Source organism: Sesamum indicum, linkage group LG3 (assembly GCF_000512975.1).
Source record: "Sesamum indicum cultivar Zhongzhi No. 13 linkage group LG3, S_indicum_v1.0, whole genome shotgun sequence".
In the NCBI taxonomy this organism is placed as follows: domain Eukaryota; kingdom Viridiplantae; phylum Streptophyta; class Magnoliopsida; order Lamiales; family Pedaliaceae; genus Sesamum; species Sesamum indicum.
The window spans coordinates 13,943,329-13,970,586 of NC_026147.1; the positions used below are offsets into that span (position 1 = coordinate 13,943,329).

A 27,258-nucleotide genomic window follows, 5' to 3' on the forward strand; every position below is an offset into this window, starting at 1 on the left:
TCGATGGAATTATGGAAACTGGACTTAGAACTTATACATTGACAGAATGGTGATCAGGTTCCGCGATGTCCGAATGAGCTTCGGTGAAGAAATAATACTTTATGATAGTTAAATTTCTTTAATTGGGACAACTGCCATGAATTTAATTTGATATAACCTTTCACTACAAATAAAATAAAATATTTCATATATTAAATCACTACGATTAAAAAATTATTAATATTATCTATTACGGTCAGATAAAATCGACGCAAGAACTCAAATTTTTAGTACAATTAATTAAAATTCACCATGATTTTACCTAGTGGCTAAAACATTTGCCACAAATTTTAGTTGTAGTTAATAATCTGGCATCATTTGGAGAAACAATAGCTAATAGCCATTATGCAGCCTTGATCAATTAATATTCACTATAATTTTTTACTTTTAACTATGATAATTAACCACAATAAAAACCTATATTTCTCCTGACGTTTGGAGTATACGAAAAACATCAACAAAAGACAATATGAAGAAGGATAAGTTTTTATAAGAAGAAACGTATAATAAAGATCATGATACATAGTATTATATGACGATTATTTAATAATATAATAAGGGTTTAATGCAATCTATTCAATATGATATTGTAAATAAGCAAATTATCATCTTATAAAAAAAAATTAGCAATTTACTTTCATGTGTTTTTTAAATTGATTCATTTAAAAAAACACGGGGGGGGGGGGGAATTTTTAAAAAACCCGGGGGGGGGGGGTAAATTGCTCATTTTAAAAAAATACAAGATAATAAATTGTTAGTTTTTTAATAAAAATATCATTTACTTATTTGTAATATTACATGAGGTTGTTTGCATTTTTTCCAATATTATAACATAGTTTTCAGAAAATATGTCGGATATAAATATACAAAAATTTGCATAATAAAAGAGATGAAAGTTAGTCAGGGGGGATGAATTGCAAGTGAATCTAAACAAGCATGAGATGAAGTGATAGTGGTCGGTTTTTCAGATCATTTTTGTTGTTTTTATGTGCTTTTTTTCACGTGGTTTCATTATTATCATATGATTTTTGTTTTTTCCCCCTTCAGTTAGTAGTATTTAAATTCTGGAACTTTAAGTTTGTAATACTATTAGTGATAAAAAAAAAAGATAATGATATAAAAATTATTATTAACTATATGTATATTATGAGATAATAATATTTGCTTTTATTATATTAATGATTTATAAAAAAAAGTTGGAAATTTGTGTCTTAGTTTAATGTGATGATAATTACTAAGTTTAAATGCGCAAAAACATCCCAAATATGATGTATTATTAATTTCGACTTCGTATAAATTTTATGATTTTAACTTGAGAAGGCGTCTCACAGTGGAGGAGGGAGGTCTTAGGCAAATCAATTCTGTAGTGAGCTATTGCATGCTTTGACTTAAGTCCCATAAAGAATAGTCACACTATTTCTCCTATATTAAGGGGAAGACCCCTAGAATAATAAGGTATTACTTTAGTTGTCAAAATGTGCATAGACTAAAATGCCATCAAATATATTTATTTTCCCCCCAAAACAATCCTCTCTTTAATCAATTGTTTTTATCAATAAATTTTTACTTATGCACATTTAAAGTTAATTTATTATGTCGATTTGATCAGTTAATTACCTTATAACCATTATCTTTCATCTAATTAAAGAATTTAATAAAATTTTAGAATGTGCACACACAGCGAGTGTGCTTAAACCGTTATTCATTGATTAAGCTTCATGATTAGAGTAATTTTTTAAAAGACAAATATAATCTATATAAATAAACCATAAATGAATGTAAATAAAATCACCCCTTTTATATTAATACATGATTCAGTTCCACACAAAAAAAAAAAAAAAAAACGAGTTTAATATAATTTACCCCCTTAAGAAGGTAAATTGTTATATTTTAAAAAACACAGAAAAATAAACTATTATTTTATTTTTCATAAAAGGGCTGTTTGCTTATTTTTCATAGCACAGTTAACTAAGTAAGTAGATTGCAATTTAGGGCAAAGAAAAGCGTAGAAGAGGGTGAAGTTGGGTGATGGGTAGGTATGTAGGCGGCTTTCACATACTTGAATTTTCTCCCGGAATCATGTGGTAGTATGTAAACGAGGGTACAAAAGCATGTTACCGGTAGACTTTTGCCCACAATTTTTCATTTGATTGTGCATGTGAATGTGATGTGGTGGTCCCTTCTCCTTGAGCAGCCCAAATGGGGCTCCATTTTTGTGCACGATTACATGCACATGCACATGCTCATCCATCAACTCATTTTATTTTCTCCTAATGTCTAGTAACAATTTCAAGAGACAAAGATACGTGCTACATATCATAATTAATATCCCTCTTCCTCTAACCCTCCCTATTATATATCATCCACAACAAAATAATATTTTTTTTCTCTCGTAATTTAGGATTTTTTTTAATTTTTGATCTTATCAGTTACGTGATTATTACTCTTAGTCTCGTAATTTTTAAAAAGTAGTACTTTTGGCTCCGTTATACCTTTTTGATAGATATTTGAAATGTGATTGTTAGGACGTTTACACTTTTGGTCTTATTAATTGTGAGATTCACATATTTTATCCCATAGTTTTTAAAAATAGCACTTTTGTTCTTATGTACTTAACGGCTACATGACTTCTTCATTGAATATCTAATGAAAAGATGTATGAGTACCTAAAATCTATATTCTGAAAGTTACGGGATCAAAAGTGAGAAAAACCTTAAACTACGAAATAAAACATCAACCTCCCTCCTCTGTTGTGAAGATCTTGTATTACAATTTGTTGTTCTACATTTATGTCACATTAATGAGTGCTTGATGTATATCCTTTTCAAAAAATCGTGAGATAATTATAATTTAAAAATAAAGGCGCATACCATACACATGGGTTGATCCGAATGCATAGGTTGTTAGACTTAGTTTTTTAGCAAGGAACACAAATTGCGTCCGAATGCATAGGTTGTTTTAGGGCAACCGAAGTTTGAATTCTTGTGGAGAGTATAAAGAAAAAAGACACAGGACAATGACAATCAAAAAAGTTGAGGTACCACTCGAGAACCCTTTAAATTGTAGACGTCATTCCTAACAGCGGAAGTGGGAGAAGTGTTGTTAGAGTCAACCATCAATATGTTTGGTAATTCATGAAATATTTGATTGACAGCTAAGATGTTGTGGGTCACAAATCTATATAAACTCATGTTGAGTAGAAGTGGGAGCTATTGGGTTACTCTCTTGCTGTAGAGAGTGTGAAATATGAGTGAATGGGAGTGGTGATGAGACCTTGTCCTTTCGATTGGCAATTAAATGGTAATAAATAATTGAGTGAGAGGTGTATTTGCAACTTGACCAGCATCTTGGGCAAGTTATCACAGGCTCATGGATCATGTGATCTTGGTTGACGACCAACAATCCCATCTGTTAATCATAAATTTCACTTACCATAGCGCTTTTATTTGATTTAAGCCGATGGAGTTGAGATGCTATCTGTTTGGCGTGAAGCACTTTACTTGTTTCTTGCTTTCTTACTCGTCATTTATGTTCTTTTGCTAATTTGTATTTCATATTAGGGTATTTTGGTCCTTTCATGTTATTAGGGCAACCTAGGTATTTTATTTTTTTTCATAAAAGGTGTGATATCTTTGTACTCTATCGCCGTCATCACCTATTCTAAAAGGTGCGCCATGGTGTGTGCCTTCGCCATTTGCGTGCGCCTAGACGCACCATGACGAAGAGGGCCAGAACCTGGGCCACCCAGGCCCATGAATAAATAAAAATAAACCCTAAATATAAAGGGAATTTCAGCAAATTAAGTACTTTTGAACTTTCATTCTTGACTGTTCTTTATTCAGTTCTCTCTTCTTCTTCTTACAACGCATCTTCTTCTCAGTTCCCTCTTCTTCTTCTCTTCCATGGTAGTCTGCCGTTGTTGTTCACTGTTTATTTACAGTATGACTTTTTTTTCTAAATTCATGAAGTGCACAACAGGCAAGCTCTAATTATGCCGATTGAATCATTGAAATTTATGTGATTTTATTGATATTTGAGTGCTTTAGTTGTTCTGCTAGTGGTTTCTTTTTTGATGATTAATTACAATATTTTATTGTATGTGTATGTCGGTATTTATTGTAAACAGATAGACTTCCACATTCAGATTATCAAAGCTAAGAGCATACATTGTTTTATATGTCTTATTTAACTTCTTATACATTAATCTAGTCAAAATAATATTAATTATATAAATATATAGATTATTTCTTATATTTGCGTGATCCTTGAAAAGATGCCCTCTCTCAGAATAGCACTTAGAATCTGTTCTTGGCACTTTCATTAGACCTGTGGTTGATTTTTACAGTCATTTAAATTTGTTTTACCGGCTTTATCAACGAAGCGAAAACTGAGTTAAAAGGGATAAGTCCCGTAATCACGCAAATTTGTTTGATAATATGACTATAATGTAATCCCAGTATATATGTTTTTAACTTATTGTTTGACTGTTGGTGGCAACCTGTTTGGATAAATTATCTTGACTGGCTAATAATGAAAAGGAATACATATAAGTGGGGCTAACAATTTTGTTTCACTATATTCCCATTGAAAGACCTGGGGCCAGAACTCATAGGAGAAGCCTGTGTATGAAACCATGATTCATGGATTCCTCCTATCAAGAATTCATAGCCTTTGAATCATGACAGCGAGGTTCTTGATTTGCTTCTTTTTTTAGAATATTTGTTTAATAAATGAAAATCATCTTGACTACATGGAGAATTATTTTTTGTTTCAATGTAGACTTTCTTTAGGACATAAATAACAGAGAATGGTTGGAATCATATTTGGATTTAGTCATGGCTGAAATTATTCAGTTCTTAAAGCAAATACAACGTAGTGCTCATCTATAATCATCAGTTTATCCCGAAGAAAACCTGTTAATTACAGATTTGGATGCCAACTAGCCTTGTGAAATGAAAGTTTCTCATGATTAGTGTTTGACATCCTAAAAGGCTTAGGGATTGAGATGATGCACTTGGTGGATGAATTAGATTGCCTCAAAGCAAATGTTCTTTTTCCCCTTTCCGCAATTTTCCATCTCTTGAAAGTTATCACCTAAGTTGTTTCCAACAAGGGCTTACCTGGTTATATTTTTGCCTGTTCCTTGAAGCTCTTAGAATTTTGTTTGTGCACTAAAGCTTTATAATACGTGGTGACATCCATTTGCATTTCTATGTACGGTCTTTTTAATTCCTGGGCCCTGCATCTAGTGTTATTTCTAGGTTTGCTTGATTCTTTCAACTAAAGTTAATTCAGCAGCCCTTGCCAAAGATTAAACCTCAAACTTTTAGGTTATCTTGTGAAGTTTGGTTATTTGGGCCACTTTTAATTGCTCGAGTCTTGTGAAATAAATTAAAAATAAAATAATGTGGGCTTGAATGATCTGAGCTAAGCAAACTGTGAGTTTTGAATATTTGATTACTACCAGCAAAACATTATATATGAAATCAGGGATCTTTTTTGGCTTCACTGCTTCTTTAGCTGATAACCCATATGTTTCAAGCACCAGAGTGCCCCTTCTGCGGCATCCTCTGCTGCTGCTTTTTTACTTGGTCGGGGGTTGCCGAAACACTCTAGGACCGCCATTGATGCTTCTTCAGTCTCAACGACAACCTTGAAAGTGAACCTATGCAAAATCTTGAAGCTATTATAATCCACAACAAACAAGTCCACAAAACAGATAAATCCAAGTAGCTATCAAGAAAGTTCAGATTCTGATTTCTTCCCAGCTTATGGTTCTGTCCTTGTTATAGTAGCTAACTAGAAAGTCAGAATCTAAATTCATACAGCTTATGGTTCTGTCCTTGTTATTGTTCTTGAATCAGAAACATTTAAGATAAATTTTATGTGTATATGCTCACAGGAAATCTATTTTGGCATCACCCACTGGTGTTTGTACTCGATGAAAATTTTGAATGGGCTGTTTCCAACCTGAGAATTTATCACTGAAGCTCCACACCAACTTCAATAAAAGAATAGGTCAGATGAGAATTATTTTACAAGTGCTTTAATCTTTTGCTACTAATTTTTGTGAAATTTCCTTCTTTGACACTGAAATTCCTTAGAAAGGTTCATTTCTATTTGGAAATAATGTATTATGATGATCCTCATGCGAGGCTGATACTATGTGTATAGATTGTTCTCGCCTTAGACTTACAGTTTATTATGATCAGGACCTTCCTCATTGCAGCACTCGAACACAGGCTGCTTCCAGTGTTCCTGAGCGCACAATTCATGCAAATCTGCCTTTGGGGATCCCTTCCTTGCAGCATCTGACAAGTGCAAACCTATGATAAAAAAATTTCTTCCTCCGAAAATTGGAGAGCTCCAACTGAAGATTGAATAGACAACACAGGTTTATTGCAAAATCAGTTTAATTCAGGCGTTGGGCCGAATTTATGGTACTCAGAAAGCTCCAAAAGTAATTACTTGCATTCTCTTCATTTCTTTCAGATTTTTCATTTTCCTTTAGTAGAGAGAAGAGAAAAAATCAGAGGTGTTTTTATATTTCAAGTCATACAGTTTACTCCTCTGAATCTGACAAGAATTATTCCTACATTAGCTTCTTGCATCAAATTAATATAATGTTAATTGCGTGCAAGAAATCCAGAAATACATGTTTCACGAAAATCTTAGGATGAAGGGTTTGATACCCCAATTCTTTAAACAGGAATACCATGAAGGAAACAGTAAGAACAGTAGCATTACTGTCTGCATATAGACATATACCTTTAGTGCCGGAGCCAGCAGAGGTTGGGTTGTATTCCCCGGAAATCTTGCCTTCATCAGCTCTTTTCTCATGTGTGTTTTCAGTTGTGCTCTCTTGCTCGACAGGCCCTCCTACCATCCTGCTTTGTTCCATGTTTGTGATGTTATCTGTTCATAGATCAAATTTTGGCTCAGAAAGTTGTACCCATTAATATATATGTTCATAGTCAGGGGTGTGGTTGGTAGGGGAGGTGAGGTATTAATGGTGGTGTATTGGATTGTACCTAACAGAACATAAAAGGGTGAGTACGTGGATCACTAAGATTATTTGCAGTGATATTAGTATTTTATTTTATAATATTACCGTGCGTACATCTAATTGTTCATACTTGGTGACTTTTCTAAGATTTCTCATTTATTTAGCTACTGGGATTCTGTATATGAAAGCGACTAATTTGATGATTATTTATTAGCAATAATTTTCAAAATAGAAATCAGACTTGCTTGACCGCTAGATTCTATCCCGGTCCAACTTATGAACACCAAATTATAGAAATTTAAGAAGCTATAAAAATTCAACCTGAGGTTGAAAATGCGATTTCTTATACTTGAGGCCAAACTGAAGAAATCAAAAATTAAACAAATGAGAAACGTCTCGTTCTTTCTTATAAAAAAAAACGCAGGTGTACGTAATTCTGTTTCTTTCAAGACTTACGGTACTAGAAACACCTCCTGTCGAACCTGAAACTTCTTGTTTGAATGGTTCTGATGTTATATTGCATTACCACTTCGTTCAAAACAAAAATCATTTAATTCATTTTTCTACCTACAAATATTTTTCTTAAAGAAAGCAAAACACAGATCATAATACTGCAAACTCTTTTAGTTAATGCAAGAAAGTTCAGCTCTAGTGACAACATTTTATTCCTCTGTAATGCTTTCCAGACCAGGCTGCCAATGCTCTGAAAAAACAACTGATGATGATCCTGTCCTAGCCATCTTACACCCGTCAACTCCTTTCTTCTCGCAACACAAATTCTTGCCATTTTTCACCTTAACCCGACCATTCTGGTTCCTTCTGATCGTCAGGCAACAATCTGCAGACTCCAGTTCTCGTTTCTTAGTGTTCTGTTTGTGATCATCTGATGATCTGAGACTGGCTGTCCGAGTACTGTCGTGCTTGAGCTGGAGCTTCCTGATGGTAGTGATGGGCACGATATAGTATTTCTGGCCAAGCGCGAGGGTGGTGGTGGGCGACACGATCCCGTGTGGGTGGCGGAAGACGGTGGGGTGAGCGATGCAGCACTTGGGGTTCCGGATGAGCAGCTCGGCTGCTGGAATAGGCCGGTCGTGTAGTTCAACACGGCCACCGGGATGAACTATCTTTACGAATAAATTTTTGCTGCTATTGATGCAAAACCAGCTGGAGAAGGGATTCATGATGTTTAACCTTTACCTCCGCTAGGGGTGGGGTAAAGAGTGAGGTTGGAGGGATGAGAGAAATCTTGGTAATAGACTTAAATAGTTGTGTTTAAATAGGGGCGAAAGAAAGCTTATATGGGTAATTACATTTACACCCCTCTTTGCATACTTTGATTGTCAAGTTTTTTGTCCAACTTTAGAGTTATAGATATACTTCTCGTGGATATAAACCCTTCTTGAAGTATAACCTTAACTGAGACATGTAGGGCTGTAATGGTCACTAATAAATTTATTATTTGCTTGATGCAAAATTTATTGAAATTGTTATATAAGTTATAACATGATATACGGATCCCATCCAAATACCCGGAAATGGGATGAATGCACTTAAAAGGTCGATTAATACCTAAAATGGCACAAAATCCGCGTCACAATTATTCACGTGGTGGCTATTTGATTCCAAAATTAATTTAAACCTAAGTATGTACGGATTATTTTTATATCAATAGTCCATATATAATTGTAGAATTTGGTTATACTTATAAATACTTGCCCACTATGCCTTTAAGAGCTCACTTATTTCCCCTGTAACCTTACTACTTAAACATCATAAAGTTATAACCGAACCTTTCATGAATTGTTCTCATGTACTCGATTTGCAAATTAAGCAAGCAAATCCAGTGGTATACCTAAACTTTTCGGAACGCTCTTTACACAAATAAACCTATTGAATCATCCCAAATTGCAGACGCACATCACAACAATTATCGTAAACTTTAATTGGCGTCATTCCAAAGGGAGTGTGGTTGTAAATGTAAAAATTTGAGGCCGGGCAGTTGATAATCCAACATTTTTTAGAGGTGGTGTAAATATAATTGTTCCAAATTTTCATGTCCGGCGGAGGCTATGGATGTTGTGATGAGAACTTAGCACCATTCAAGATTCTGGCTTATGGGTTTTGTTTTAATAATGCATGCAACTTTGGTAATGTCGTGAAAAAACGATGTTACGTTTTGTAGTGCTTGGATGGAAGACATCATTCTTTCTAGTGCCTCTTTGCTTTCAACAACCTTGGAAGGAATACATAAATTGGACAGCTCGGAATTGATTGTTGAAGCAAAAAATCAAAATATGCCAAGTCAGCAAATGTGTTCAAATTCCAAAATCATTGCCAGAAAGGCTTCATAATAATCCAATGGGAAAGTTCAAAGAGAATTTGTGTACTCATCTCTTTGTCTGAACATGGAGAAGCCTTTTTAGCAGTTTGGTTTGGAGAATTCGTCATCAGATTTTGCGTAAGTTATTCAGCAATGTTTTTAAAACCGAACCCAACATGGAATTGTGTTAAATTATTGAGTCATATGTCCTACCGATCAAATCGGATTAAAAAATTCGATTCACTCAAATCCTGCTATATATATAATTGGTTAAGCATAAAGATTTGAAAAATAAAAACAAATTGAAAATAAATATGCAATTCATTTCAACATAAATATTGACTAAACAGACAAACAAGTAAATAATATCGAAGGTACCACAATTTTGTAAAATTATTACTCCTTTTGTCTTTTGGAGTTGAAATTTGAAAAAGCTTGAAAGTTTTGGAAGAAGTTGAGGTGAGTTGAGGGCTTTAGGCAAATCCAAATTGCAAGATGAGTAAAGAAAATCTTATTCACTTTAACATTTTTTCAGCTCTTTATATACAAGTCAAATCCAATTTTGATCGGTTATTCGGCAATACCGGTTTTGACCGGTCCGAAATCATGGTCGGTTTTTGTTCGAACCAACCAGTTCTGGGAACATTGTTCTCCAGTATCAACTGGCAGGTAGTTGTGTTACCATATCCAGAAACACCCGACTAATCATAGTCGAGAAACATTCTCCGAACCATGCAAATTTTTTTAATTTTCCTCATTACAGTAACTTTGACTTCATCATCTGTTTGTATCAAATATTACAGAAATATGTGGTACAGAGACAGTGAAAGGAGCAATTTTCACATCAAGCCGAAATACTAGAAATATCAAAATAATACCAAAACAGCCTTCGCCAATTCTTGATTTGACCATACAAACATTATTGCAGATTGGTACTCAGTGGCTCCAAAAAATGCATTCTCATATAAATCTATATACAAACACAAGGGGTTGTAGCTACAGATTTTAGGACAACATACACAGGTAACACAGCTCACCTTGCAGAGGTGCAAGTACAGAACATGAGTCATGACAGAACAACAAAAACCTTTTTCTTTCTCAAATTTACAAAGCTGTGTAAGAACACAACCAAAACTTTTTCCCAATACAAATCCTTAATCTGGTTTCCTAGCAAAAGGGTCACAGGAAAAAAAGCTTTTTCTTTTAGTTTTGATGATTAAGAATGTCCCGCTTCGAGAGAAGTTAAAAAGATGCAAGCTATGCACAGGTCGAGAGAGTAGAATCCGTTACTCTTAGTGAGCCCCCGAGATCGACAGGCACAAGGGGGATGAACGAGTGCAAGACATCTGTTATCAGCGGTCTGTAACTCGGCTCCGGTTGTACACATAGCACAGCTATAGCAGCCACCTGTTGAGAAAGAAATTACATTTTGCAAGAATTAGTAATTGTTGTCTAAAGAAATTTTAATACTAATGATTGCTGTTGTGTAAGAAACACACTTGATACAAATGCTTCAAATCCATAGTGTTTCTGATGGCTGGATCAACAATACTTGGAAGCTTTGATCTGTCAGTAAGCTGAGGCATTGCCTGCGTAATGATGAGGATAGAGACATTAGGGCCAAAATCAAAACAGAAACTCATGACGGAACAGACAAAGTCGAGAAAGGTTCGTTTACCCAGGTAGTAATAGACTGGCACTGTGCTTCGGCTACTCGTTCCACAGGCCTTCGTCCCGTCAAAAGCTCCAAAAGAACCACACCAAATGCATATACGTCGCTCTTGTCGGTAAGCTTACCTGAACGATTGTCCAAGAAATTGGGCAAGAGATTCTTGGCTAGCTATTGAAACTCTCTTTCAAGAATGAGGATGCATGGTTATATTGTAATATATAGACAATTTCTTCTTCCCTGTTCCTGTTCTCTAATTTCTTCCTTTACTAGCATTCATTATTCTTAACATCATTTGCAATAAAATAACAACCTTCCCGAAAGCCATCTTACTCACCGATATAGCCCCATCAAGGAAGTACGTTTATTATCTTCACACTCTATATATTTGCCAAGACAAACACGGCATAACTTTCCAATTAACTAAATGTAGACAGTTTTAAAGGGAATTTGGAAACAAGATCAGTACAATGACGAATGCATATTGGGCACCACAAGTCGCTAATTTCATGTCATGCAGTTTGGGGACAGAGACATGTCCTTACCATCCAGCAAGTATTCGGGAGCTACATAACCCAACGTTCCTGAAAGCTTGACGTTAGTCTTGTTTGAGTTTCCTCCAGTAATTGCAAGGCCAAAATCAGAAAGCTGAATAAAAATGGTACATATGTTAGCGAATCCGTGCGCTTTCATTATATTCACAAACATAGAGATCATTTTCTGACCTTGGCATTGAAGTTGGAATCTAGAAGAATGTTCGAGGATTTGAGATCTCTGTGGATCACAGGAGGGTTGCAGCGCTCGTGCAGGTACTCTAATCCTCTGATCAGTTAATTGAAAATGTTTGTCATCTGAATCATAGATGAGTAAGGACTGCTAGTTTGCCAAATTGAAAATCAGAACCAGTACCTTGCAACATCCAGAGCAATTTTCATCCTAAGATGCCAAGTCAATGTTGACCTAGGAGAAGGTCCTGAGGTAATAAGCATTCAAAAACTTTGAATTTAGAGATACATGGAGTTGATAATTTACATCTACCGAATGTGGAAAATTAAGTTTTTACCATGCAAGTGGAATTCCAGAGATCCATTCTCCATCATTTCATACACCAAGAACCGCGCTTCACCGTGTATACAATATCCTAAGAGAGAAACTATATTTTGATGCTGAATTTTACTCAATGCCTCCACCTCATTCTGCAGTTCCAAAGCGACGAGTAAGCAACAACGACCGTATGCAAAAAATAAACGAAAGGGCAATAGGCTGCAACAATCCTGCAAAAATGAAACGAATACGTGCAAGAATCAAGTAGAACATGCCTTAACTCTACCTCAAATTCTCTTTCAGCTTCCTGCCCACCAGCATATATTTTTTTAACGGCTGCGTGGCTATGGTCATTGAAGTGAGCTTTATAAACACGCCCTAATCCACCTTCGCCTAGAATATTGGCTTCATCGAAATTGTTTGTAGCAGTGACTAACAATGGGTACTCAATTGCAGCAATTGAACCCTTCTTACCACCAATTTTCAAAGAATTGAACTTATCCAAAATTGGACCAAATGACATGCCCTTTGCAGCATCTGCATGTCCAAATCAAAACCTTAGAAGAATGTATTGAAAGGGTATGAAAATGAAGAGTTACCTGATCAAAAGAAGGTAAAGAGGCAGGTGGCACTTTAACTTAAATGGAAAAATACCTGAATTCTGATCCCTTTTGGCATTGGATTTCTTCAACTTTTTCAGTCTGTAGATCGAAAAACAGAGCAGCAGCAGCAAAATTCCACCAAGAAGAGATGCAGAGACAACCAGTGCAACAAGGATTTTCTTGTTCAAATCCTGGTGATGCACTACCTTCACCTCCGCAACTTCAGATCCCATGAAAAGAGGAGACAGATTAGCTCTAAAGAACACTTTGACAAATGTAGATTACACCAGGTTAAAATCAAACAGCAGTTATAAATCATCACCATCCCTCAAGCCCTGCCCATATCCAGACCAACAACCACAAAAAACAAAAAATTGATACAAGACAAAAAGAAATAAATTCACAGTAATCCACCATCATACGCTAAAAAACCTTTCTTGAAAAGCCGAGGAATCCCAATGAAAAGAAAAATGATAAAGCACACAGAGTTACATCACTCAGCAACAAATTCCAGATGACCATACGATCAGCCCAGGCTAAAAGGCTTGAACAAGAAAGCTATCAGCGCCAACCAAAACATGAAGAAAATTTCAAACCAACTTGACAAAATCTTAGAGCCCACAATTCAATCACAAAAAAAAATGCAGGGAAATTCTCAAATTTTACCTGGAGAATGAGCTATGAAATCAGAAGAATCCTTAAAGAAGGGATCTTTTTCAGTAGGAAGAACAGGGTCGGAAACCGGAGGGTCAGGCTTTACATCAAGAGGAGCCGAAAACGAAGGAAAACTGAAAACCCAAATGGGTATAAGCAGCAAAAACAAAATCTTCTTCATTTCCCTTCTTTCTTGTTTCAAGAATTCTGTGGGCACAGTGAAAAAAAGTGGGATTTTTCTCTCGGGAAAGCTATTTGCTTGTCTGATATTTACTCCAATTCAAATTTGAAATGCTTTAAAGGTGGAAGTGAAAGGACCGTCTTTAAGTTTGTGAGTTTGTGTGTGTGTGTCTCAGTTTTTGATTTTGTGTATATTAATCTCAGTCTTTTGCTTTGTTTGTGTAAGAAAGGGGACAAAGGACTGAAACAGGGCTGGTCAGGAAAAAGCAACTGAGGTTCCTTTTTTCTGCTATCCAGAAAAAGGGTCACTGGCAAATGCACTACAATCATGTGGCAGTTATTAAAGTTGAACCTCCTTTCTTCCCTCTCTCTCCCTCTCTCTCCCTCTCTCTCTCTCTCTCTCTCTCACGTTCTATGCCATTGTTTAAGTGGAGAGAGAGAAAAAGACTGGGGGGGGCAAAAAGAGAGCAGAGATGCTAATATGGGCCTTAAGTGAAATTTGATCTATTTTCCCTCCTCTTGCAAACATTTTTTAATTTCACTACAACAAAAAAAGTATTAATAATAAAATATTAAGCAACAATTTTAGTATTATCAACTTATCATAAGAAATATATTATCAATGTGTGTGTAAAAATATTTTAAAATTATAAATAATTAATAATTCTATCACAAGTTGATTATCATTTATGGAATAACGATTTTAAAAACATAAAAGTGGAGTAAGTTGAGAATTTTGGAGGTATTTTAGTAAAATTTATTTAAAAAAAATATTGAATTTACTATTATAACCAAATTTTATTGAAGGGAACAAATGAGTTGAAAGATAAATTTGGATATTTAAACATTGGTACGATAATACAGTTCTCTTTTTATAATAGTATGGATATAGATAATAAGTGACAATAATTTTAATTTCTATCACAATATAATTGCTGTGATAGAATTGTGCATTAAATTGTTACTTCAGATAATTTAGTGACAATACAAATATACTGAATTATATGTATTCCCATTAGTTTGTCACTATATATGTGCCGTTTATTGTCTGTAATGATAACTGTATGAATAATTTTTTTGTCAATACTAATTCATAGTGACAACGTATACTTCAAGATCCCATTATTAAGATTTGAAAATTATTAGTGTGATAAAATAAGAATTATTGTTACTTAATACATATAATTAAAGTTTAATTATACTTAGACCTTCTCTGAAACTATGAAATTATATTTTTTTCTCAAATAAGTTTCAAAATTATACTTACACCATCCTTCAAAAATTTACTATATACACCTAACAATCTTTCATTATGATTTGAATGAAAAATATTGGTGTTAACAAAATAAATTTTCAATTACCTTTCTCATGTAATAATTTTGTACTTATAAGAAAAAAAATATATAATAATATTAACATCACTCCATATATACATGTTATATTTATCCTTATATAAGTACAAAAATATACTTCAAAATGTTAAATGAGGAGCAAAATTAAAAATTTATGTTTTTTTGTCCTAACGTCGGCATTTTTTGTCCAAACCTAATGGAATGAGTCAAGCGTAAATGAAAATTTTTTTCAGAGGAAATGTAAGTGTAATTTCAAAACTCTCTTTTATAAAGGGCCTAAGTGCAAATAATTCTATAATTAATGACAAAATCATAATTATATCTTATAAAGAAAACCTGACCAAAATTTTTCAGAATTTATGGGTACCTAAGTCATGATGAAGCCATATATATTTAATAAAATACAATATGTGATTTATAATTATGCAAGAGAAAGAAACACAATGAATGAGAATTGATTGTGCATTATCCTCTTCCTCAATAAGTGCCATAAAGTGGCTTTCTATTTCTTGTTTTCCATCAAACAATGTAAAGTGCAATCATTTACTTTCTATGTACCCATTTTTTTCTTATGCTTTTCTTCTAAAATTAATTATCACATTCATAATTTTATATTCAAAATTATATTAAAAACAAACATATAGAAATTACTATCAAATAATGTATATGTACATCTTCACATTTATGATACTCGAATTTACAATTTCGTTTTGTCCTCTCATTTTCGTTATTTCCAATACAGCCGTTAGACTAATCATATATTGCAATTTAGCATCATATCTTGTGATTGAGTAAGTCAAACCTGTTTGATTTTAAGTGCAAACGCAATTTTTTAGTTCATGTAGTCCTTTTTTTAGTAATCACTTTTGAAATTAAATTCAATCAAATCACATTTTAATAAAAGCTACAAACCACCACAATTGTTTTCTATCGAATTGCCTATTATAATTTATTTATAAATATCTTAAAGTTCGTGAGTTTGAATTACATTAAATGTGTGGATGTATATTTTATTTAATGTGAATTTATTGTAATGGATATTTATTTTATTTAATATGAGTTTATTAATGGAATCTATGTATTTGTCAATTTTTTTATATCAATATAGCATGTAATCACCATTTTTATAAAAAAAAAAATGATTAATTACATCTTGCCATCGGAACTATAACCGTTTTTACATTTTGGCGTCTAAACTTTTTCTTAAAGTGAACTTACCGTCTCAACTTTATGAAATCTTGCACTTTGTTGTTTATAACTATTTTCAACCAAGTTTTTTATCAAAAAACCATGGCATGCATAGCACATGTGATATTTAAGAGCTATGTGATGTGATATTTTTCACATATGCACAACATCTGATATCTTTCCATCAGAAAAATCAACAAAAAGACAGTCGTATGTGGCAAAGTACAAATTTCGTAAAATTGAGATAGTAAGTTGACAAAAAAAAAAATTCAATCGCAATATATATAATTCAAATGACAAAATATAATTTATCTAAAATAATAATAATAATCAGATCATATTATTATTTTCCCAATCGGAAAAAAAAAAAAGGCCATATTGTTATTTCACTATGCATTATGTGAATTGAGAGTGAGATGTGGAATTATTAATGGGATGACATAAATCGCAAATAAATGCACCGACACCATTTAAGGTTGATGCAGTGGAAGCTTTTGTAAGGTACCAGAACCACCTGTGACCACTTTCTTTCAACATGGAATTTTTTGCTTATTTAAGAATGTAAATTTTTTGGCCCGATCATGCTTCAAACCACACATACCTTCCTTTGTTTCTGAAAATTCTTGCATGGGGGGATTAATTGTCTTTTTGACAAAAAAAAAAAAAAATAGTTTAATTAGTTGGTAATTTTTAAATTGCAGTTAAGGATTCAAATTGCAGTGGTTTATGTGTTGTTACAACAAAACTTTAGTTAAACATATTATAGTTTGTAAATATTGTGTACACACATCGAGTGTGCCACATACTGCAATAACTAATTTAATATGTTTATCAACCAATGCACATTCATCAATAATCTGAAACTGTTAAGACAACAAGAAATAAACTCACGTGTTCGACGAAAGTATTCTTACGTCTGATGCGACTAAAATTCATGATTTCATACTTGTAGGATTGTAAAACTTCAACTTCAACTGTGAGATCAGAACGTTGATGGGAAATATTTCAAAAATTGAGGGTTGTTGAATTTGAAGAATACAAGCCAATCCCAATAATTATATGAAGCAATAGTTTTACAAATGATGGATATATAGGGGTGATTGTAGATGAGATAGTGGGAATATGCAAGAAGACCAATCTTGGATTTGGAAATAATTAGGTAGGCAGGTTGGTATTGCAAGAAACACATGAAGGCAGGCAAGTTGCTGAAACTATTCAACCACATTGCAAGAAGAAAGGCAGAGTCCAACAATTTTTAGCTTTGCAAGCACATCATCAGTCATTATCAGTCGGTTGTCTTGTGAAATCTCATAATTTGATACGCTAACAACCCCCAACCCCACCCATATCTCAATACTTCCCAAGATTGATATGTGAATAATTTATTTATTTTTTTATGTATATTTTGTTTCTCTTTCAATGTATTCTTGGACTTAAAATTATTGATATACTTGATCAATTTTAAAATTTAAATATATGAAATGATGTAACAAATTATAATATTTTAAAAATATAAATATATGACTGATTTAATTTTTTTAGTTAAAATACTAAAAAAAATTTCTTTTTAACCGTTTAATTTTTTAGATAAAGTGGTCATTTAATATGATATCAGAGTCATCCCAGGCAAAGTGGTCCTGGGCTCGGATCTCATCGCCATTCATTTATCAAACAAAGGTTTATCGTGTAGTGTTTACACGTGAGGAGGTGTGTTAAGATATTAAATAGAGTAAATTACACTAACAACCCATGAGATTAGATCCAAATACACAAATATCCCCTGTATTCTTTGCAAAATTGCAATCACAACCTTTGAGGTTGTAGTTGTAATTACAAGTGTACCTTGTAAAAGTTTACACAAACAACACCTATAGTACATAAAGGGGTATACCTATAATTTTATAAAAAAGCATAGAGTGTTTGTGTATTCAAACTTACTTCAAGAGGTGTTGATGTAATTTAGCCTACTGAATATAATTAAATAATTTTATTCTGTTTATCAATTTTATCTATTGAGATATTAAATATTGAATGATTTTTCACTTTAACAGTTCAATCTTTTAGATGAAATGATAGTTTAACGAAAATAATAATATGATTTTATTTTTCATCAGTATCTAGTAAAATCAACATGTGAGTTTTTCAGTTGGGTTTATATAAAGGGTAAATTATATTTTGTCTTTCGAACTGTACCCATTTTTAATATTTTGGCATCTAAATTTTTTTTTTCCCATTAACAATTATCATCTCAATTTTGTGAAATTTGTACTTTGTCATATATGACCATTTTTTTATTGATTTTTTTGTAGGAAAAACATCATGGTTGTGCATATATTAAAAATACCACATCACATAACCCTTAATATCACATGTGCATTTCATATGATGTTTTTTCAGTAAAAAAAATTGGTGAAAAACAATTATAAATGACAAAATATAAAATTTCGTAAAGTTGAAATAGTAAATTGGTACAAAAAAAAATTATACATCAAAGTGTAAAAACAATCATAATTCAAATAAAAGATATAATTAACCCTCGTATAAGTTGAGAAGTAGTTGAAGTTGCTACATTCATAGCCTTTTAATTTCTCCATAAAGGTAGTTTAGTTATAGTACAATCACATCAATTTATATGAAAAGTATGATTTTTATATGAGTAACTTACAAGACTCTACATTTTCAAAACAACCTCCCAAAATGTTTTGATGCCATATACACTTTTAATTTTAATGATATGCTTGAAGAAAAACATATATTTTTAGAAAATAAATTTATTTTGATACGATCTATAATAAATTTCCACATTTCAGAACATGGTATAAGAGCTCCGGAGAAATTAAGATGTAAAATTTATCTACTTTTTTTTTAATATATATATATATATGTTCATATATAATTATCTACAATCAAATATTGAAATTTTATGATCACATCTACATCAGTAATTTCAAATCAAAGAACACGTTCAAAATACTAATAAATTTTTTGATGATAATGCGTCTATATATCTAAATAATTCGATTACTATCTTAATAAATTGAATACGTATCTACATAATATTTTTAATTGGGTAAGAAATCGAAGTAAATAAATAAATTTATTTAGGAACTTATATAGGTAGGTATATGTATATATTAATGAAACAATCACATCACGTTCAAGATGTGAAGTGAGAACCCCACATTAAATGAGTGCATGCATGTGTGGAAATTAATAAAATTGGTGAGAAGCCAATTAAGACAATGAAATAAAATATTGTGTTGTAGAAGACTAATAATTATATAGTTAGAATCAAAATAATTAGGTCAATAATGGGAGAGACAAAATTGTCCTATTATTACTCACCAATATAAGTACGTACATTATTACAACTATTTTAATATTAATGAATTTGTATTATTATATAATTGTCCAACTGGATTTGCGGTAGACGACAGAAATGTCTTACCAACTTGAGATGGTTGGCGGTGGGGAGAAGACGCGGATCCATCTTTGTTATATCTCCCATCCGTTCATTATTTTTTTGACCCACGTACGTGGGTTTTTTATTGTTAGTTTTAACTATTATTAGTGTTATTGCATTCTTTTTTTTTTTTATAATTTATACAAAAAATTACAATAAATTATTATGAGATTTCGCGTAATTACAATACCCCTTTTTGTTTGATAAATTATCAATATTGAATTTATCAAATTGCCCTTATGGACTATAAATTATAATTTTATTTATTTTTAAAAATTAAAACTTATGGACTATGTGGATAATTTTTTTATAAATTTTTTTCCATCCACATTGTCTTTTTTTTTATAATTCTTATTTTTAAAAAAATTATAACAAGAGTAAAGTTGACAATTCCAAAATCTTTATTCAAGAATTACATAATTTTATCAAACATTAGGGAGATATTTATAATTTTTTAAACGATGAAGGGATATATGTATTTAAATCAAATCTCAGTGGAACTCACTATAATTTCTTCTAATTTTTAATAGAGGATGAGATTAAATGTAAAATTCTGTAAAGCGTGGAGGCAAATTTAAAATGATTCTCTAAATTGTGGGGTTAATTTTGCAATTATGCTTTTGTTTATGCAAAGGTCTACTGCTGGCCATGTAAATTTGGACAAGTCTATTAGTTTCTTTTTGGGATAATATAAGTCAAAATTGTTTATTGTTTTCTTTAAAGAAAAAACAATTTTACGATGTTCTCTTTTCTTTTAAGAAAGGGGTTCATTTTTTAATTATGTAAATTGCACTAATTTTTAGATATTAAAAAAATATATTTATTATACAATTTATTATGCTATTTACCGTATTGTATTAATATTAAATATTTTATATTTACTACATGATTAGTTTAGATTCATCAAATTAGAATTTCTAGTTTAAACAAATTTCAGATTATTTTATCCAACTATTTCACATCCAAAGTTTGAGAAGTCATAATTTTCCCGTCCCACCTAAATTTATTAATTTTATTTTCCCCAACTTTTCAAGATGTTTTTTTTTTTAAAGAAAATTTAATTTATTTCGAGATGGATTGGACCCAAAATGCTTAGCCAAATGGGAAAAAGAAAATGTTGTTTGCGAGTTCAAAAGTTGACCAGATTTACTTTGTAATAAGCTAAAGAGGATGCCAAAATTATGAATAATTAGTAGAAAATACTCCAATTTTTTGAGAAGTTGAAAATGACACCGTCGCACTAATTTTTTACGAAGTCGAAAATGCCCTCCATGATAAAATAACTAACTTATATAATTTTTCAAAATTTACATTAGTTGATAAATTATTTTTTTCTTTCTTTCTTTTTATTATGGAATGTACTGGTTTATACATTTTACTCTTACTTATAATATATTTTAAAGCATAAAAAAATATTTATTATATGCATGTAGGAACAATATGCCATAACCACTAGTATTTAAAATGATTCGGATTTCAGACTATCTCCATACTTCTTAAAAATTACATAAGAGTGTTTGACTTAATTTATTTAAACACACACACACACAAAAAGAAAAAAAAAACCTTGCATATTTATACTTCTTGTAAGATGATAATCGAATTTATAATATATCAAAATTAATTCTAAAAATAAACTCTTAAATAAGATCAACCAACTAATTATTTTTTAAAAAAAAAACTCATCATATGAAAAAATTTATAACCTCCTAATATCTTTGACGAACATATTTTTTTCTAAACTATTTTTTTAAAAGAAATGTAATAAAGTGGAGATGCTTTTGAAAGAGCGAGCCCTGCAGTCCTGATGAAGTAAAGGGAGGAGGCGAAAAGCACAATACAGAAAAGAAAGTGAAGTTGCTGTTTTATTTACTGGGAAAGGTAATAAAGTCGTCATAGGTATTTGTTGTAAGGAAAGTAGTCTTTAAATAGTGGAAAAAAACAACTCTGACTTATCGGTCCGGACTGTTTGGTTAGTAAGATTTTTTCCTCACAATCATATTCTTGAACCTCAGGTGGGACGTTGCCCTTCTTTCACATGGAGGAGTATCATTGCGGCAAGAAAACTTCTAAAATCGTGTGATACAGATGGAGAATTGGGACAGGACACTTGGTGGATGTTTGGAAGGATCCTTGGATTCCTCGTTCACCTTCATTCAGAGTCATCACTCTATATATACATAATGTGTAGAATTTGTGTGTCGATGAACACTCAAGAATGAGATGTGGAGATTATTAATTTTCTTTTTGTGGCCTGTGGCTAGAGAAGCTATCTTACAAATCCAGCTTAGTCTATCAGGAGACCCGGACATTCTTATTTGATTAGTGGAGGGATTAATTTGTTAGATGGAAGCAAACCTCAGAAGTACTAAATGTATTTTTTCAAACTACAGGAGTCTACCTGTAATTACATCAAACTTCAGGGGAGAGGAATATAATTATCCATATATATATAATTACACTTCTCTAGCCGATGATTTGGTATAATTACACCTGAACCTCCTATTGATTATGAAATTACATCTAATATCTTAAGGTTTGCTTCCGTCTAACAAATAAAGGCATTTCGTTAGTCAAATTAATTGAATTTATTGATATTACAAAAAAATTGAATAAGAATTAATATTTACCTCAATTAACTTATTGTTAACTCATTGCAAGTGAAATAATTTTTTTCGACTGATTTACCTTATAACGGCAAAGATATCATCACCTGCATTAATGTGTGAAGATGTATAAAAAAATTTATCTGACCTATAATAACTTAGTAATAAGTCAATTAGGGTAAATGTAATTTTTTTTTTAATATTAACAAATTCGGTGAATTTTGACTAACGGATGTACTTATTTGTTAGACGAAAACAAATCTCAAAGGTGGTAGACGTACTTTTTCAAACTATAAGATATTTACGTACAATTATATTAAATTTTACGGGAAAAGGGTGTAATTATATATATATATATATATAATTGCATGATTGAGTTTGAGACTTAAAATATTAGTCAATTATAGAGAAGAGTACTACTTACTTTGAGACCATCCCATCCCATCCTATCCTATTTACTGGGAAATACAAAAGTAGAGAGAGAAACCAAGAGAGAGAGTGTGTTTAATTAATTAATAATAATAATTGAAACACGAAAGGGAAGAGCCAAAGCAGAGATCTTGTGTGTGTGTGTAAGAATAAGATTGTGTTCCCCCTCAATAACACAACCTCTGCTAACTCCTTTTTTATAATTAATTATTATTTCTCTTTCTCTTTTTTTGAATGTATTGTTGTACTGGTTTTTATTTTTGTGGTATGACAAAATTGTTATATATTAAGAAGAATTAAAATTCAAGAGTGATTGAAAATAAAAAGTAAAAGGTTAAAAAAGAAATGAAGTTAGAGTGTTTGGAGAAATAATTTTATATTTACAGTTTGAGGTAAATCAACTTTATTTTAAGTAATTCGTAGGTAAAAACCATAAACCAAACTATATTTTTTTTAAAACAAATTGTAAGCGCTTATTATTTTAAAGATTTACAGACATCATTATAAGGATAGTTTTTAGTCAGATAAAATAGGTTTGACCCATAATAAGTCAATTGATGGTAAATTTCAATTTTCATTCAATTTTCTTCTTTTTTTAGTAATATCAACAGATTTAGTGAATTTTACTAACAGATGAACTTATTTGTTAGATCTAAGCAAATTTAGCAGTATTAGATATAAATTTTTTAATCATATAAGATTTGTGTATGATTATACCATATATTAGAGTATCGATGAAAGTGTAAATTACCCCTTATTATTTAAAAAAAAAAAAGAAATATAGTTGTGCACTTTTCCAAGTGCATTTATTTTATTGGATACATTTATTTAAATCAATGCTCATTAATTTAATTGATAAAAGCGAATCATTTTTTTTATTAAAAAAATTATGTTTTGAATTAATTTTGTAAGCGATTTACATTCATTATAGGGTTATCAAATATCCAAAATTTTCTGAAAATAGGAAAAAGAAAAAAGGGTTGGATATATTTATTTATTTGCCCATAATTCAATAGTTATGAAAGATAGCAAAAGTTGACCGCCCTTCTCGTGCTTATTGGATGCTACAATAAAGAGACAGCAATCACATCGTACGAGGTTATATTGAAGTGCGACACAAAATATAATATTTAATTATCATTTTCATCATTATTTTGACGTATATTTTATCATTTTAATTGGATTGAATAAGTAGTCAAATTCAGACTTATTTGGATGGAGGTTCGGACTTAAACATTAGACTCTGAATATCAGTTATATTTCTTAACTCAACTATTATAATTAGTCTAATTATAAGATAGTTTGAAATACTAGCTTTACTCTTTTTTAAATAGTTACGATGCATGTCGCATAATTTGGGGCCGGATCGATAAATTTGGTATTCTAAAATCTGGTTGTTGAATCCCTGAGCTTCCTACGAGTGGATCCTGATAACAGAACACACGTTAGGATTGTTGGATATTCCTCAGCTAAGGCCCTCCGATGTTTAAGTTAAAAAGTGGGGTCGAAAGCAATCAGTGAAGAGCGAATGAGATAAAAAAAGTGATAAATGCACTTTTTTTTATAAATGTTGGTATTTATAGTGTATGGTACCGTTTAAGAACTTGCCACGTGGCATCATCTGGTTGTCCGAATGTCAGGTAATCCGACTGTTATCAGAGAGGACAGGTCAACTGGACTGGGTCAGCCTGACCCGACCCGCGTCTTCATGCGCGGATCCTACTCTTTATGGCAAATTTCCTTAAAATGAAAGGGTAATTTAATTTTTTGGTAATTATCCTCATCAAGTTAATATTTATTCCATATTCTCGGAAAGTGCCGTAAAATAAGAAGTAAGTGAAAGGAAAAGGAAAAGTGAGAGGGGGAGGAGAAGGAAAAGAATAATAATTTTCATGCAAATTATTTTATATGATTGGAATGGGAGTACATCTCAAATACTTTTTATTATTTGTACTAGAAAAATAGATTGAAAAGAGAAGATTAATTTTTGTAATTTTATTGAATAACCCTTATTTTCATTCTATATTAGAAAATAAATAAATTAATATTATACTAATGTAATTTTAGTATATAAAAAATTTAAAAATTTTATTAATAAAAATATTTTATCAAAATGAGTATTGTTCATTTATTTTAAATTTTTTATTTAAATAAAATAAAAATTACTAACAATATTTGCAATTAACAAATTCGAGTTCGAACATCAATGCCTTTGTTGATACCAAAAACAACTTTGAAAAAAAATTATATATAGATATATATGGTTAAAAGAAAAAATAAAAATAAAAACTGTATTTTTTTGTGTTTTTTGCCTTATACTTCCACTTTTTTGCTCAATTCTGGACTAAAATAAAATTGGACTCCGGAGGGGTTTCACATACATCGAGTTTTACTTCACCTCCATCTCTTCCCGTAACCAAATACAACATTATCTCTTATGCATTCATTTTTACTTCCACTTCTCTTATAGTATCACTTATCACTTCAACCAAATACACTCTAACTCCTCAACGCTTTTGGAACTAATTTTATAATATTTTTCTAAAGTATGGAACTAATATTGTAGTGATGGGATTAATTTTAAAATATTTTTTTAAAATGTGGGATTAACATTAATTATTTTTTAAAAAAAATGAAATGAATATTACAAATTACTCTATATTTTGAGATTGAAATTACAGAATCAACGAATACTTTGCCTTTACCAGTTGAGATGGCAGGTAGAAATCCTAGTCATCACTTTTGCTGAGTCTGACGTGACAATGGTGTCCTAAGTCACAAAGTACAACCACAATTGATCTCAAAAGCATGTAACAAAAACGATAAAGAGCATAATTTAATGTTGACAACTCATAAGGTTTAGGTAAGACAAAAGGTCATAATTATGTAATTTACTTGGCATCCCCACTGTCATGTTCAAATTTCGCATTTTCATATGATTATAGTGAGCGGCTCATTTTTAAAGTAATAATCATTATTTAAATTAAATACTATGTGGTATTATAGTTTTCAGTTATTATTACATTCGAACATAATTATTATACTGATTCTCTTTTGGTAAGAACTTTACATCGTGTTAAATATTATGCCATTGTTATTTGAATGCATTATCTGTACGATGGTTTAATGATTAAGTGTCCAATTTTTTTTAATTAAACACAATGATTTTTGGGCTTAAATTACTAATACGTTTCTGGACCTAAAACCATCAAATTGATTAATGTCTCAACGAGTTTTTTATGAAAAGAACTGTTTCTTTACGGTTAAAATTCCTTAGGTAAGATAATTATAATGAGTTTTATTTTGACTCAACCATTAATTATTAAAAAGAAATAAATTTATAATGTGAAAATACTATTCCAAGAATATTACACAAGAAACCCTCTAATTTCAAACACTATATGTGCTAGGTGTGACCACTCTCATCATTTACCACATTTAAATTTAAAAATTAATAAATACATTAAAAAATAAAATTAAATAATACATCAAAAGTAAACAATAAACATCCATATCATAGACATAAATCCATATTTACGATATTCAAACCAACAACGCTCGTGATCTTTAAGTCTCAGCTTTACTATTTGAGCATGACCTTATTGTTAATATTAATTAATACTCCAATTTGAAAATTTGGAGATACCCAACTTGCAGCAATTATTAGGAAAAATTTTAACTTAATTCGGATTGGTCAAATATGAACTAATTATATAATAAATACAATACACTTATAGTGTGATTGATATATAATTAAAAAAAATTAAATTATATAATAAATATATTATACTCATTTTGTAATTGATTCGATTGAATCGAGCCTAATTAAAATAAAAAACAAAATTAAATAGTTAGTTTGTCAATGATAAATTGGATTGGGGTCCATTTTGAATTGGTCCAACCCATTAACAGCTGTAGGCCAAGAGAAATAGGTCCCGCCCTCCCTAGTAGGATATTTCTTTTGCTTGGTACTTCCATAAAATCTATCGATTATATCATTTAGTTTAATAAATAAAACATATAAGAGCTTAATTAAGCAAAAATAAATAATTTTATATCAATCATAATATATATATTTATAGCAGATCTTGATCAAGATTTCCACTTAAATTATTTCACCATTTAAATCAGTCTCAATGGTTTCCAACGTACAAAATTTTTAGAGTTAATTATAATTAAATTCCTTCTAAAAATATAAAAATAAATTTTCTCCCAAATATTTTTTGAAATTGCACTCACACCCTCTTTAAAAATACACTGTTTATATCTAACTCCCTACATAAATTTCTAAATTTATCCCTCTTTTAACATTAATAATTTTGTACGTATGAAGAAAAAATATAATGATGTTAACCTCACTCTACATATATATATTATATTTATTTTTATACAAGTATAAAAATATAAATGAAAATATTAAATGAGGGGCAAAGTTAAAATTTATATATTTTTTTTGTTTGTGCTAGTATTTTTCGTCCAAACCTCAATGGAAGGGGTTTATGTGTAAATCAAAAATTTTCAGAGGGGTGTGAGTATAATTTTAAAAAAAAATTGAGCAAAAATATAATTTAATATTTTTAAAGGGAGTTTAAATGTACATAACCGTTATTTTTATCTTAATTCTAGGCAAATTAATTCTAATTAATTTAATTTTTTTAAGAAAATAAAAATTTAAAAATAAAATATTGGAATACAACAATGCTACA

At 31.1% G+C, this 27,258-nt stretch overlaps 2 protein-coding genes across 2 annotated transcripts; both read right to left on the reverse strand.

The window, feature by feature from the left end:
• On the reverse strand, positions 5,393-7,107 carry LOC105158332 (ribonuclease 3-like protein 1). The gene is made up of 3 exons (XM_011075055.2): positions 6,808-7,107; positions 6,236-6,350; positions 5,393-5,704 (listed from the first exon to the last, which is right to left on the reverse strand). The coding sequence occupies exons 1-3, from the start codon at positions 6,938-6,940 to the stop codon at positions 5,545-5,547; spliced, it is 408 nt and encodes a 135-aa protein (XP_011073357.1). The 5' UTR covers positions 6,941-7,107; the 3' UTR covers positions 5,393-5,544.
• Positions 10,269-13,950, reverse strand: LOC105158334 (probable receptor-like protein kinase At1g80640). Its single transcript, XM_011075057.2, has 10 exons — positions 13,347-13,950; positions 12,733-12,900; positions 12,365-12,615; positions 12,098-12,230; positions 11,944-12,007; positions 11,760-11,856; positions 11,580-11,682; positions 11,044-11,162; positions 10,865-10,954; positions 10,269-10,772 (listed from the first exon to the last, which is right to left on the reverse strand). Exons 1-10 carry the CDS (start codon positions 13,513-13,515, stop codon positions 10,623-10,625), a joined length of 1,344 nt encoding a protein of 447 aa, XP_011073359.1. The 5' UTR covers positions 13,516-13,950; the 3' UTR covers positions 10,269-10,622.